Below are 15,342 nucleotides of genomic sequence, written 5' to 3'. Positions count from 1 at the left end.
TGGTGTTTATTTACATATGCCTCTTTTCTTTTGGAAAAAAGTTGATAAAATATAACAAGGAACATAGAAATCAAAAGAATGAGTAAACTTCATACCAAGAACATCAAACATTTTTGAAAACACTAAATTATGTTACCTGTTAAAAAACATACATATCATTTTGTCTTTAAAGAAAAATATTTTTCCTGTTTTAAAATATTACCAACAGCATGTAATAAACTAACTTAAAATGAGTTTCATAAAAAAGTTGTCTTGCTGTCTAAACATTGCTAAACATGCTTAGGTTGAGATTCTGTTAACTGCCTCAACATCTTAAAAACAGCTCCTTTATAGGAACTTGTGATATTCATACTCCAGAAGACCTGCAAATTTAAAACAGTACAATGATAAAGGATCCGGTAGCTAGGAACAATAAATATATCTTTTTATTCAAAGCAAGTAATTCTGCAGTGTCCTTTGAAACAATCCATGGCCAAGAAATGCTGGCCCTTACCCTGCCCACAGTGCCTGCAGAGCAAAGGGATGCTCCAGCAGCTCTGGCTGCAGGATGAGGACCCATGGACTGAACTGCAGAGTGAGAACCCTGGGCATCCCAGCTGTGTTGGGGCAAAGGGAAAGAAACACCAGGAGACTGGGAAAGATCACATTTTTTTGCCTGAACAAACCAGGACCAACCATGGTCACAGCTGCTTTTTGTTTAGAGCACAAAGAGGACAAAGCCACATGAGAGGCTGCTCTCCCTGTGTGCAGGGGATTCCCACAGGGGAGAGATCATTCTGCTCTCAGGGATGCTCTCAGCATCAGGATTTCTTTGTTTTCCATAATGCAGGTAACATTTAGGCATTGGCTCTTCATGGTTTTTTTGGCCAGCAATGCTCCCATTACCTTTACAATGTAAAGTTGTAATGTAATGCACAGCTCATGCACAAGGAACAGGGAATCAACCCCGAGTTGGGCAGGTATTTATCTCTCCTCAGTCTCATCCCTCATAATCATTCACCAACCAAAAATACTGTGACCTTTTTTTTTCCTTTTATTTAAGTCTCCTGCTCTTCCTCTCTCCCTCCCTGACTGTAACCAACAGCAAGACTCAGGTACAGGAAAAGACTCAGCCAGGACTTGCAAAGGGGATAAGAGTTCAGTTTTCAGCTGCTCATCACTCTGGCAAAACGCTGTTTTATACACAACCACACTGGTAATCCAAACTCTCATATCACATCACCTTAGACAGAAACTGGCCAGCCAAATTTTTTGGGGAAAAGTGGGTTAGGCTTTATAAAAATAGGCTATTCCAAGCCTGAGACTTGTCTTGGATGCTACACTGGGAGTCTTAAATCAATGGACAACTAGAAGAGTTATTTTTTTGACTACAACACACCATGGCCAGTGCAGGAATCACGGGTATGAGTGAAGCAAGAATTTAGACTGTAGGGTACCATGCAACTCCCCTGGCCTCACTCTGTGTCCCGTGGGCACTCACAGAAGGGCTCCTGTGAGTCTGCTTTGTGAAGGAAGGTCACCTGCACTTGCCAGTTCATGTGACTGTGCTGTGCTTGGCAGCCAGGGATTGCAGTGCTCACTCACTGGGGAGAAACAGGACTTGGAAGTGAGTAAAACAAAAACGAGAAGCACTGGACCACAACCAACCACGTAAAGAATGCAGAAGAAAATAGGATGGAGCAGACTGTGAAACTGCCTCCAAACTACAGAATTGGAGATGTTAACAAAAATAACACAACTAGAACTGTAACTTCTTTATTTTACCCTGACAGTGACTTTTCAGCATGATTAAAACCAGACGGAAGACAGTCCTCGGTGTTAAGGAGTCCTGTGATAACGGACTTGATCATCACTGAGCCTGCAGAGATTTCAGAGGGGCAGGAAACAGAGACACGTCGCATCTGCCAGGCACACAGGAACTGAGCTTTTCAACAGACAGTCATTAAACAAAGCTTTCTGGGGAAATATTTTTGGCATATATAGTCTCCTACTCCCCATTACAAACTGCAAAAATGCTGCATTTATCTTACTGGACACAGGAAACTCAAGATTAACTTAGCTCTTACTGGTAGATAATGTCCAAACAAAGTACCAATACAAAGGTTTCGGCATAACTTAAGACAGAAGCCCTGTTGCCAGGTCTGGTGTGTACCTGGAGCTCCCCACAGTCCTTTTAAAGTCATAGTTATTAAAAGATCCAGTGCTACAAACCACTAAATCTACCTAATCTATTCTAGTTCATACACATATTGTACAATATTGCCTAGTACTACATACCAAGAGGAAAAGATGCTGACTTGAATTACAGTAAATGTGCTTTTTTTTAAAAAATAAAAATAGAAGAGAGAGTGCCACAACATAGTTTGACCAGCATGCAACAAACTTTCTTCAGCTAATATATAGAAATTGTCTAATACAATTAGAAAAAATAATTAGTGAGAGGCCAGAGACATATTTGATCAAGGAAATGAAGAGATTTATCTGAAATGCTGAGGCTTTTGTCACTGAAGACTCAAAAAACTAGTCATTCTATGTCCCTTGTCCTCCTTCCCTCTCCTTTATATTATATAATTTTTTACAGATTATTGTAAGGCCTATAATTTTTTGCTTCTATCTTGTAATTTATCTCAAAATAATTTAAAATGCCATAGACAAGCTAGAACCAAAAGCAACTGCTTTTACCATCCACTCAACACTCATGCTTTTACTCTAAAAAAGCTGAGGTCCACATGCAGAAATAAATGCTCAGTATTTCTCTATGACAGGTCAAGAATCTGCTCATTCCTACATGGGACATGGGACCTTCACTTTTAAACCACAACGTAAAACATCTCCAAAAGCTTCTTCTGGGACAGCAGTCATCAAATCCTCATTTAGGAACTAAGACAAAACCTAGCCAAAACAGAGCTATTAACAGAAAATCTTCGGAGATTCTCTGTGATTCTGGATAATTTAATTGTCTGAAGGATTCAGCGCACTTCCTCCAGCACGTGGCTCTGCTGGCAGCAGCTGCCACAGCTCAGCAAATGTGCTTTACTCATTTAATGAACAGAACATATGTGCTGTGAGCACTGTGCCATCACACTCCTCACTCACCACCTCTCTGTACTTTGGGGATCACATCTCCTCTTGCAGGACACTTGACAATGTCTGTGTACTACCGAGACTGCCTAAAGCTTCCCTCTCTCCACAAGGAAAGTTATGGGCTCTCCAGCACCTTCTTCTCAAATGGCAAACTGAGGTTTCTTTCTTCTGCCCCACCAGAAGCCCCCATTTCCTCTCCCATGGCAGAATAAAACAGTCCTGTTTCAGGTCAGTGCACAGCACAACAGGAAGGGCAGCATCTCCAGCGGATATGTACCAGTACCAAGGAGATGAAGGAAAAAAGCAGGAGATAGAAGACATCATGACTGAAGGATGCACAGCAACAAGGGAGTCAGCAAATTGCAGAACATCTTATCTGCCAATACAAAACACCTCAAGCTGCGAGGGTGATGTTCAGCTCCCACTTCTAGTGTTTTGGGGTTTTTTTCTGAGCAAAACTGCGGTTAATTAGCCTGCTAAACTCGAACTCTGTTTAAACTGTCTGCTCTAAGTAGGCGCTACTTGTTCTCCCACCAAGTATGCTTCATCAGCAGTGTTAGACACGTAATGCAGTAAAGACACTTGCTGGTAATTTGGCACAGTTTGAAAACACAGCAACGACAGTGTTACAGCTAACATGACTCAGTGACAGGGAACTGATTCTAAAGAAAGAGTTGCAGGTTTCTTTCTTCTTCCTCTCAGAAAGAAAGACATTATAAAAAAACCTAATGCTTCCTCTTAAACTTTCTGTTCCTGCTCTTTTTAGGCCAGACGATGATCTCTGAATTTTTCAGGTACTTTCTTTGAAAGAATTCATATTAGAAATTTCTAAGACAGACAGTTAAGAGAAATTCATTCCTTACTCCCCCCAAATTCTTTTGAATGCTGCAACTTTCCAGGGTTAATATTGATCTGAAACAAGGGTCCAAGAATGACAGCGAGAGAAGTGAAACAAGAGGTGTATGTCTAATTTGACAACTAGGACTCATGCCCCATGGCACCTCCTCCTCGGACGGAGAGGGCACAGTGCCCTCCCCCTCGTCTTCTGTCTAAGGTCACTGGTTTATCCTCCTCTTCCAGCTCCACAAGAACTGATTGAACATGCATTGCGCTTGAGGTCAGAGTTCCAGCAAACAAAACCTTGACAGCATGTTTAAAAAACAAAAGCAGTTCCCCCTTCCTTACTCACTAAGACCTGTCACAGCAGGGTCCCACTGTGCTCTCCAGGGAAAGCTGTGAGGACTGACGCAGGAGCGGGCCTGTAGTGGGATCTACCATCGAGGAAGTTGGGAAGAGCTTGTACCAGCCGATTGCTAAAGTTGACAAATCCAGTTCCTCCAGGAGAACCCTGGCGACTCCCATGAAGTGCTTGCGCTCCATGCGTCCATAGTTTCCCCAGACTATCACCTTAGGGACAAGAACGGGGAGCACAATTAATCCTCCAACTTGCACACTCGCTTGGGAAGCACAAGTCTGACCAAGTCTTCTTCTACTCATCCAACTTTCTGGAGCTTTACTACAGCCTAAGAAGACCAGAAATATTTACTCTACCAACAGGTGACATGAAGCTCTGGCTGATACTACTTTTTCATTTTAAGCATGTATTTACAGATCCTAATGTTATCAGATTCTTTTCTTCCCCCACGGAAAAGAGGTGAATGTGCATGTGGATGACACACTGTTTTGCTGGGCAGGGACAGCATCTACACAGAGTATCCTCAGGGCTGCAGTCTAACACCTACAGGTAAAATCTGGTCCTGGTATGTAATAGGCCTTGGACACACCAAAAGGTGACCTGGGGGGGAAGGGCAGGAGGAGCTCCTGATCTGGAAAAATAAACCAATAAAAAAAAGGTGGGCAACAACTTGGGCCAAAAGCCAACAGTTTTAGGAGAAGAGCAGGTTTTAACTTCTGCACATGGAGCTCGTACCACAGGGCAGATGGAGACGAGGCACGGTCACTCACCTGGAGGAAGGGCAGGAACCGGGCGCTGCCAATGGGACCAGTGACATGAGGGGCACATGTGAGTGATATGCAGGGCAAGCAGCACAGCCAGCCAAGAACAGCTCACAGACACAGGGGAAGGGCTAATGAAAGAGCTGGCAGAGGAGCAGGGAAAGCTGAGTCACACTTACGACACGATGGAGACCAGTGGGTGGAAGAACAAATGCAGTGAGGGTCATGGGCTTAGGCATGCTGGAGGTCTGCACGTGGCCAAGTGGCCCTGCGTGGCTCAAGACAAAGGTGACGATTGACTGCAGAGTTAGTCCATGTTCTGGAGAGGAGAGGATGGGTAGGATGAGTTATAATGACAACTAGTGATCTCTGGCTAATCCTGACAGCTTCTTTCCCTCAACACAACATCACAATTTTCTGTAAAATGAGGTAGGAGAGACAACGAATGTCAACCAAAAACCAAAAATTCACACTCTAGGCCAGCAGGCGATGGAGCAAGACACTGCACAAAGTGGGTTTAGTGACATGGCCATCAGCAAAAAGCCAAGCTCCTCAATTTATTTTTGGAATAAGTGCCTTTCCTGGCAGCAAGGCAGCAGGTAAGGAAACCCATGCAAGGCAAGAGCAGACCAAACCAGGTCCCACTCCATCTCAGTCATAAATGTGCAGTCTTGTTTCATCAGGGGAAAATGCTTTTAATCAAGGTAAAGGGGATAGAAGTCACCAAAGAAGAGGGTCCAGCAGGTTAGCTGGCAATTCGTATGCCAGTGGAGGTAAACAATAGAAACTCATGGATTATTGCAAACAGATTTTAGCCAGGCTTTATTGGATGAAAATGATTTTGATATGATTTAACAATGCAAATCACTCTTTGCTCTGGGAACATAGGTACAGAGTTAAAAATATGAGTATGGCAGAAAACATATGGCAGTAAAGAGGTAGAAAAGGGCAGGATATGTGACTGGGTGATGGCAAAGCAGAGTGCCCAGAATGTGCATAAACACAGAAGACAAACCATGCTGCAAGACCATTTAGCATGTATAGGTACCACCTATCTCCTAACTGGGTAGGAAAAAAGGAATTAAAATAATAAAATCCAGCCTTTTCTGGATAGGCATTTATGGTACCTGGCAGGGTGTCAAATAATCATCAGCTTGAGTATAAAAAAAAAAAAACAAACCAGATTCCTTTCCATTTGCTACGTTCAGATCGAGTGCATTTGGTTCGATTGAAAACATTTGCTTTTTCTCATCTCTGTTAATTAACCAGCACAACAGGACTTAGCACCTTCCAGTACGAGATGTGGAAGAAAGTGAGGGGCAGACCTGAGACTTGCTCATCTTACCTGTAATACTTTGCCCTGGGGACTCTCAGCAAACAGTAACACCTGATTGTACAAAGGGTCTAACGACTTGCGAGCCACTTTTGTCTTCTTTTTCGCAATGCACACGCCATTCTCTAGCAGGTAAGCTTTGATGTAAGCAGCTGCAAAAAAGAAACACGGTCAAATATGAAGAAAATCTTCATGCTCACTTTAGAAAAGACAGAGTGCCATGTCTCAGGTGTATCTAAAGAAGGCAGTTACAGCAGGGAAAAGATCTGCCCAAGCAGCCTTGTTTTCAGTACTGTGCACAGGCTGCTTAGTCCTGCTGAAGCCAAGCAAAATTCAAATTTTCCCTGTTCACAAGCATTGTGGGAGGCTGGGGCTCAGGGAAGCACTTTAGGAGATCAAAGCATGCTACCTGGCAGTGTTTTGGAGCCGGGTTTTGGTGTCAGTCCTCGAGCCTGAATGATATCCACTTCAAGCTGTCCATTTCGCTCTTGCAAGCCAATCTCCACATCCCCTAAACCAAAATGTCAAAATATACAGAAGACATTCAAAACAATATATCCTTGGGTTACTAAAATGTTAAAAAAACAATCTTCATGTTCCCTCCTGCACAAAGTGTAACAAACTGCATGTGCCTGATTTTCTCCTGTGCTACTCTGCAGCAGCTCCACAGTGATTCCAAGCCACATTTTCAAAAGCAAACTCGACTAGGAGCTCTCTAATATGGCTTTGGTGGCTCAGTCTCCTACTCTTTGTGGCAGCAAGCCTCTCATCTCTCCCAAATGGAAGAACTTAGGATTGCAGGCCACTTTGGAAAATGCAATTGTGGTGGACCATAACAAAATTCTTACAGAGCCTGGTGGGCCTGAGAGAGAAAGAAAAAACCCAAGATGAAGAGGATGCATTTTCAGGATTTTAGCTGCATTTTACTCAGTCTGTGCCTTACAGAGCTGAGGGAGAAAAGCACAAAGCTGCTGCTCTCCTTGTAATGCCACATTTGCTGCAGTCAGCAAAACCTTTCAGCCAAGCTCACTCAATTTAACAGAGAAATGGAGCAGGACAGTGTTAGATCAGCAGATGCTGGACAGATTATTAGGTGGCTTATAGGAGCTGTCTGTTCAAGACTCAGTTAAAGCCACCCAATTCCTTTGTGTTCCTTACCCATCGAGGTGGTGGCCAAGGTCTGACGGCCAACAAACTGTGCAGGGCCCATGCTCCCCAGGAAGTCACTAAACTGCCCAGCAGATGCCAGATGGACTCCACTGAAATTCAAGCTGCAAAAGAAAATTGTTTTGGCAAGTGGTTAATTTGCATTTAAAAGCAACCCAGTAACTAAAGAACCAGATTTAATGTATCTTCGAAATGAATGACATCTAGAAAAGCCTTTTCTCAAGCAAAATTTGCTGATTTCCACACACTTTAGTTATATGGAATCCATTTAAAATCTCTTTCCTCATCTGAAAAACCCCAATAATGGCTGCAGTCACCAGCTGGTCAATATTTGTTTAGCTATAACTAATTTTCTCTAAGGAAAATCTCTGCCATCTCAGGATCACATCTAGCCTGTCACCTCTTCAGATAACAGATTCCTAGAATAACTTACAGGATCTCTCTTGGTAGCCATCCCTTCCCTGCCCTCATTTCTGGGGAGGAAATAATGCATCTAGAGCAGTAGTTAAAAGTGAGATGAGGAGGGCAAGCATCAATCCCCTTGGGACTCAATCCCCTATTTATTTATCACACACACACACAGAGCAATGTATCTCCTTTTTGATCAGAGGCTCCCATTTCCTACTGCTCAACACCAGAATCATCCACCCTGTCCACTCTGGTTTTCATATCTGCTTCCATGACTGTAGTCACAAAGAGGATCTGAATATGGGTGGCAAGGCTAATAGGAAAACATCCTCAAACAGCAGCAGCACCTCTGCCACAGTCACCACAGCAAAACAAAAGCTGTTGAGAGGACAGAGCCTTCTAATCTAATCTCCAGGCACTGAGGCTGGCCCATGGCACAGCTACAGGTGCTGGTCGCTGCACTTGTAGCAACACAAAAGCATCAAACTCTGTGGTACACTGATACAAATCAAGATTTACCCAGTTGTACCCTGATTTACGCAGCTGTTTTGGAGGTTGTGGAAGAACTTGCTGCAAATGATAAGGAGGAGGCTCGAGGCCAGCATTTGACACCTACATTTGTCCCACAGGCATCTGTCAAGCCACGACACAGCTGCTGAGACACACGTCAGGAGCTCTGTGCTGGGATACCCACGCTGCCGCACCGGGTGTCGCTCCCTGCCTGCTGCGTGCCAAAGTCAGGCACATTCACAAACCTCCTCCACTTCTCCAGGCGTCCTTGGAGGGGGGCAATTACCCACGTAACGATGCAGCCCCCTGCTCCCCAAACCCATTTCTCACAAAGGATGCTGTCAGGAGGCTGCACGTTGGGTACAAGTGACGGCACAGAGGAGCCCTGCCTGCGGGGTGGGCTGGGGACCGCAGGCTCTCACACAGCTGAGTCAGCCACAAAGACTTGGTGATGCCCCCCTGCAAGCCAGTTACATTTAAAAGACATTAAAAAGAAAAGAAATTCTTTTCAAACCCCATTCAACCAGCAGCGTGTTAATTTCAGGTTGGGATTTCAGCTCTCATTAGCTATTTGCAGACCTGCTCTCAGCCCCATGGGAATATTTATTTATTCTGACAGGGAAGGAGGATGCCAGCACACTCCCCTCAGCATTGTGCCACACGTGGGACTGAAGAGGACAGGTCACTAGCACAGGTTCATGGGGTGAGCCAGCTCCCTGTGACAGGGGCACTGCATTAAATGGCCTGGCTTTTCCATGGAATACTGCACCTCCCCTCTACATTGATGACCTGTCTCTTTGAGAAACCTGGTTATTGCTGCTACACAGGGAGAGCTGCTGAGCCATCAGCATGAAAAAACCTGCCCTTGAGCTCTTTACGAATGTCACCTTTGTGAAAAGGGATGAGGGAGTCTCGGTATCCCAGGTGACAGGCTTGGGAGGGGCTCTGCTTGGGTGTATTTTCCTCAGTTCAGTGGTTTTTTTCACCCTGCATCCACTGTTTGCACCAACACTCCAGGTGATATTTTGAGATACAACAGAAACAGCGCCATTTATTTGGCATTCATTGCAGAGAAGGCTTAACATTTTTCTCAGTTTCCTGTGTCACCAACTCCTCAGCAGCACAAGGTGCATCCCCAATGTCCAGGGCCACACTCTGCTCCCTGTGGGTACACAATTCCTGACCCACCACCCATCTGGCATCTGTCGGCCCCACCGGGACAGCCTCTGGGATCCAGAGGTGCTGGATTTGTGGCTTGGCTCCCAAGGATAAACCGTGCACAGAGAGAGACAGCCCCAGGGCTGGAAAATCTGCAGGGACATGGGATCGGGGAAGCAGAGGAAGAGGGATCCTGGAGCCAGACCAGCTTTATCAGGCTCGTGATTTGCCCATACAAGGAGGGAAGAAGTGAGTCCTGGTGCACATGAGGACCAGTGAGACTCCGTGACCCTGCTGGCTCAGGCATTTTGGGCTGCACACAGAGAGTCAAAAAAGGATGAAAACTAGTGCCTAGAGAACTCAAAATAGTGCAGGAAAAAGAAGGCCTGACAGACAAAGACACAAGATTCAGCAGGAGATGAATGGACCATCAGCCAGAAGGTAAATGTTTTCTTTATTCTCTTCAACTCATGGAAGACAAATGGGCCAAACTCGGGTCTCGCTCCTGCCCTGGGGAGCGTGTGACCTGAACGAGCACGTAAATAACAATCTGGTATGACAACTCACAGCCGTTCAGGGAAATGTTCACTGCTGTGCTCAGAACAGATGCTTGGGCTAATTAGCAAGATGGTAAGGACCAGGACAGAGGAGGGGAAGCCCAGGACTGAGCGAAGCTGAGGGCTGTGAGAGTTCACAGCACACCCAGAACCAGGTCTTGAAGCAATTCCTTTCTAGGGGGATGTCCAGCCATGTTACTGCAGAGGGGCCACAAAGGTGGGAGAAAACCACACACAGAAACCTCATGTGCTGCAGGACAGCAAGGAAGAGAAACCCCTCTGGCCCCTAAATACTCAATTCACTAAAACAGTTCCTCTTGCCTGCCAGGGAGAGAATCACATCAAAGGCTGATACCAAGTATTCCTCTGCACTTTATAACTGTGTGGAGAGAAGCCACCTGTGCTCTCACACCAGCCCACCCCTCCTCTGGTCTAGCAGGAGGTGTCCCTGCCCACGGCAGTGGAACTGGAACCAGATGGTATTTAAGGTCCCTTCCAAGGCATTCTTGTGATGCTATGAATGCTGCTAACTCAGGCTCTGCCCAGCAGCTGAGGCAGCTCAGGAGACAGTAAAAGCACCTGCTAACAGAGCAGCTGATGCTGCAGCCTGCATCAGTGATATAGAGGAAAACAGCAGGAGAGCATGAAGAACAACCTTAAAAGGCACAAGAATAAGAGCTGTTGGCCTAAAGGTGAACTGGTGAAATGGCAACTGGAAGTGTTTACAGCAAAGCAAAGGCTGCTGTTATCCTCCATAAATTCGAAGCCAGAGGGCTCTAGATGACCTTGAAATGATGAATGCTCTGCAGTGCAAATTGCAGCGAGAGGGCAGGACACTGCTGGAGGAACACCCGGGCTGGGCCACCAGCACAGCCCCTCACAAGGAGGGCAGCAGAGCTGCTGCTTGAATGAAGCTCCTGCTGCTTCATAACACCAAGGCTGATCCCAAGGGGAATGGCAAAGCTCACTTAGAAACACAGGCCAAGGTCAAGACTGCATCAGTCTGGATAACAGCCCCAGTTAATGGGTTTACTAGCACTGTATGAAACTCAGTATTAGATTAGACAGTTAATGTTCCCCACTGTTGTTATATTTGACTGGGAAGGGAAGACATAGGGAATTAATTCTATAATAGATTATGCCATTAACTGGGAGAACTGGCTGCTACGTTGCACAGAGGCTGACCTTTTGCAGTGCTGCTTTATTAGACACTAGAAGCAGCAGCTCTAAATCTTGGCTTTGACCAATTCCTGGACATATATTTGGGTATTGCCAATAACCCTGGAATGGAAACAATTTCTGTCTGGAAAAATCATAAGCTACCTCCAAGAAAGCCATTGCTTCTCCCTTGAGGGGAGAAAGAAGGGAAAAAAAACCTGCAGAAATTTAGTATGAATGTGAATTAAAAGCAGCAGGAACCATTTAGCAGAATAGACTAAATTTCAGATGCTCAAATCCAGCTTGGTGAGCTGTCTGTCAAATGCTCAGAGAGAAGCTGGGATTGTGAGGTGGGGGCACATGTACGGTGAGGTTGGTGGGACAGACCTTCCCCATTCACTCACTCGTTTTTCCTGCAGCTAAAGCAGGGAGGAAAAGACCTCCAGGGAGCACTGTGACTTCCTTCAACTCTTTAAATGCAACCCTGATGCTCCCAAGAGCCCTTTCCTGCTGCTCTGGAACATGCTGCAGGCTCAGCAGACTTTTCCTGCCTGTCCTCTGCAGATACTGAGCTGTTTTGACCTGCCCTTGATCCAGAAACCAGCTCTCCAGCACACACTGGATGTGCTGGAGACAGGCTCCTGAAGGCATCTGCCACAGATGACAGTGGTGTCTCCACCCTGGGTGACAGCCAGCAGATGTTTCATACACACTGGAGCCATCCTGGAAAGCCCTTCCCCTCCCACTGCCCAACATGCCTCTCCCTTAAGGGGAACAATCACTACAACCTGGTTATCACCAATATGAGATGTCTTTTTTTTTATTGCATCTAAAGAGAAATGTTAAAAATAGCCAGAGGAATAAAGAGGGAGTGTTTTGCAGCTGACTTGCAAACAGCAGCTGTCAGAGCCAGCAGGGCCCTGTGACAGGACCATCTCATGCTGTAAAGAGCTGCACACAGACAAGATTAACAGGTGACTCTTGTCAGCCTTTTGTCTAAAGGGCACAAATCCTCCACTGAGTGAGGGCAGCACAGCCTTTGAACAGCAAAGCAAAATTAATTATCTCTTCTCTGGCCCTTTGCTTTCACTAATCATGATTTACAAGCTCTGCTTTGCTATAGCCAAATGGGAATTATTTTAACAGAGTTAAAGATTATGGGTTTGCTGTGGAATTGGTCATAAGTTGAATGCAACTCTATTGACCAGAAGGCAGAGGGAGAGCTCAGGGAGGTCAGCAATGCCTCCAGGGTGTCAAGGACAAACGAAGGACATTCTGCTGGAGGATGCTCAGACCATGGTCCTTAGCTGTAGGTAAGGAGGCAGAGCAGGGACAGCAGAAAGATGACACTGGGTACTACTGACCCCGGGATCTCTGAGCCCACCAATGCAGCAGAAACCTGCACGAACATTAACACTGTCTGCACAGGTAGCAGCTCCCGCCACGGCTCAGCACAGGCTGCAAACGCCATTCCAGCCAAATGCATAAAATAGCCATTTCTATGCCCGAACCGTCCCTGGCACAACAGCCAGCAGGCAGGGCAGCAGGGACACACCTCGGGACAGACAGCAGGGAGCGAGGGGACAGCCACGAGAGGGAGACAAGACCCCACAGCAGCGCTGGCAGCAGCGCCCGGCAGCAGCTGCCGCGAGCAATCTCCATGCAGAGCAGATACCAACCACCACCCTGGCTTTATGACACAGATGACCGAGCCCATAAACCACTTTTGTCTTTTGTGACACGTTTATATGCAGAATAAAACTGGTTGTGTGTACGGACTGGGGAACGAGGCTGGAGAGCTGCGCTGAAGAAAAGGACCTGGGGGTCCTGGTTGATGGGAAGTTGAACATGAGGCAGCCAGGAGGGCCAACCATGTCCTGGGGTGCATCAGGCACAGCATCAACAGCAAGGGAAGGGATTGTCCTGCTCTGTCCTGCACTGGTGCAGCCTCACCTCGAGTCCTGGGGGAAGTTTTGACACAACAATATAAAAAAAGACATTGAGCTATTAGAGAGCGTTCAAAGGAGCCCGTGAGGATGGAATGGGACAGGAGGGCAAGCTTATGAGACACACTTGAAGTAACTTGGTTTGTTCATCCTGGAGGAGACTGAGGGAGGACTTCATTGTAGTTTTTAACATCCTCATGAGATGAAGCAGAGGGGCAGGTACTGATCTCTTCACTGTTGTGACCAGTGACACGACCTGAGGAAATGGTATAAAGCTGAGTCAGGGGAGGTTTAGATTGGATATTAGAAAAAGGTTCTTTACCCAGAGGGTGGTCAGGCACTAGAACAGGCTCCCATGGGCAGTGGTCACAGCAGTGATCCTGTCTGAGTTCAAGAAGCATTTGAACAACGCTCTCAGGCACAGGGTGGGATTCTGGGGGTGTCCTGTGCAGGGCCAGGAGTTGGACTTGAGGATTCTGGTGGGTCCCTTCCAACTCAGAATATTCCATGATTCTATGGATCTTAGAAACTGTGTGCTCGAACTGAGGCTGAAACTGCCCAGACCTTCTTCTTTTAAACACAACATTCCTAATCCTGATTATTTAGGAAATCTGTGCACCCTCTGAAGACTGTGTTCCTGTGCTGCACACTGTAGGTCAGGGCATATGAAATCTGTCCTCTGTAGAGTAATTTAAGAGTGGTTTAAAGGCTCTTTGCCAGCTGCTTGCTTCTCTGCTCTTTCAAGGTATCAGCATTTCCTGACCTACCCCTTGCAAAGATCTGTGTCCTTCCCCCCTCTGTGTGCACCATGCAGTCGTTTCCTTCATGGTGCAGCAGCTGCTCCTTATATATGACTGGATGGAAAACCAGTTTTTCAGAGTTTGCTTGTAAACTGATCAGGATTTGAATGCCTAGATGGACAACACTGATTTCAATGCAAAATGCTACAAAGAAAATGCAGAGCAGCTGTGCAGATCCCTCTCTCACAGCATATGTGGTTCTGCTCAGCCTCTTCCGCACTCCCGCCCGCTGGTGGCTACAGATTAGCATGCAGCGTGCAAAGGCAGACACATTTAGGGAAAATGTATCATTAATTTCTTTTCCTGTCCGTGCGGAGTTTGTCTGACCTCTTTCCTAAATCTATTTTTAAATTGCTTCTGGGACTGTGTATGCCAGGTATCCCATTATGCTGTTGCGAGCATTTGCAGGATCAGCTTGTCACAGTATTGTAAAACTCGCAGGAAATATGGTCAAAATGCATCTCCACAGGTCAGCCAGTCCACACCCAGGTCCCAAGGCTTATTTACACCATCCATGACAGCCGCTTTTCTAATCTGTTCTTAAAATCTTTCCCTGAGAATTTATTCTGGTGCATTGTTTTACTTTTCCTTCCAAATCTTTTTCCAGTCCTTCCTCTTTACACATCAGTCCTGAACATTATTTGTGAATTATCAGTTTGAAAAACAGACCACATATGCCCTTTCTTTTCTTCTTGATACCATACGTTTTTGCTTTATCTTGTAAGATTTTGAGACTGGTCTTGACTGTACTAACTTGTAACACTTGCTGCTGTGTCTGTGCAGAAGCAATACTGAGTGAGGCATTCATCTGCTCCCTTCACAGGCTGGGTGTAAGACCCTTTTGTCCAGAAGCTCTCTCAAGAGAATTTTGTGTCCTCCCCCTTGGACCAAATCCCCATTCCTGTCTCCCTATTTCACAAGTTGCACACCTTGACTCCCACGGAGCTCCACTGCTCCACTGCCGTGGCTTCAGCGAGGTGGGACGGTGGTGAGGCCAGACAGCTTCAACACAGCCACCCCCTGACACACCCAGACAACAGCTATTTTCAAAAGAAAACATTTTGTCTTGTTCTTTTCATGGATTCATTTACACTATCCACACAAACACCTATTTGCCATCATCTCAAGTCTCCAGAGGTGATACATTCTTAAAGAGCTGTTCCACTGTGTCTGGTATGTGTATGGTATGCATCTGGGCCCAGGGCTCAGAAATTATTGTTCTGTTCTTGTAAATAAAAAAGACTTTTTTTTTTTGTCCTCTCATG

At 45.9% G+C, this 15,342-nt stretch overlaps 1 protein-coding gene across 1 annotated transcript in view; it reads right to left on the bottom strand.

Moving 5' to 3' along the window:
- Positions 1 to 4,272: 4,272 nt before the first annotated feature.
- RIMS4 (regulating synaptic membrane exocytosis 4) overlaps positions 4,273 to 15,342 on the bottom strand; it is a gene marked incomplete at both ends in the record, with an annotated part of 47,748 nt that continues 36,678 nt past the window's right edge. Inside the window, 4 exons of the mRNA XM_082292918.1 lie at positions 4,273 to 4,491; positions 6,386 to 6,525; positions 6,783 to 6,884; positions 7,532 to 7,644. Of these exons, the coding sequence (XP_082149044.1) occupies positions 4,273 to 4,491; positions 6,386 to 6,525; positions 6,783 to 6,884; positions 7,532 to 7,644 (574 nt within the window). The remainder of the gene's footprint in view (positions 4,492 to 6,385; positions 6,526 to 6,782; positions 6,885 to 7,531; positions 7,645 to 15,342) is intronic.

This window comes from Coloeus monedula (genome assembly GCF_965178545.1).
Source record: "Coloeus monedula genome assembly, chromosome: 17".
NCBI lineage: Eukaryota > Metazoa > Chordata > Aves > Passeriformes > Corvidae > Coloeus > Coloeus monedula.
The sequence above is the reverse complement of the archived record's forward strand: the minus strand, read 5'-3'. Positions and strand labels throughout refer to the sequence as shown.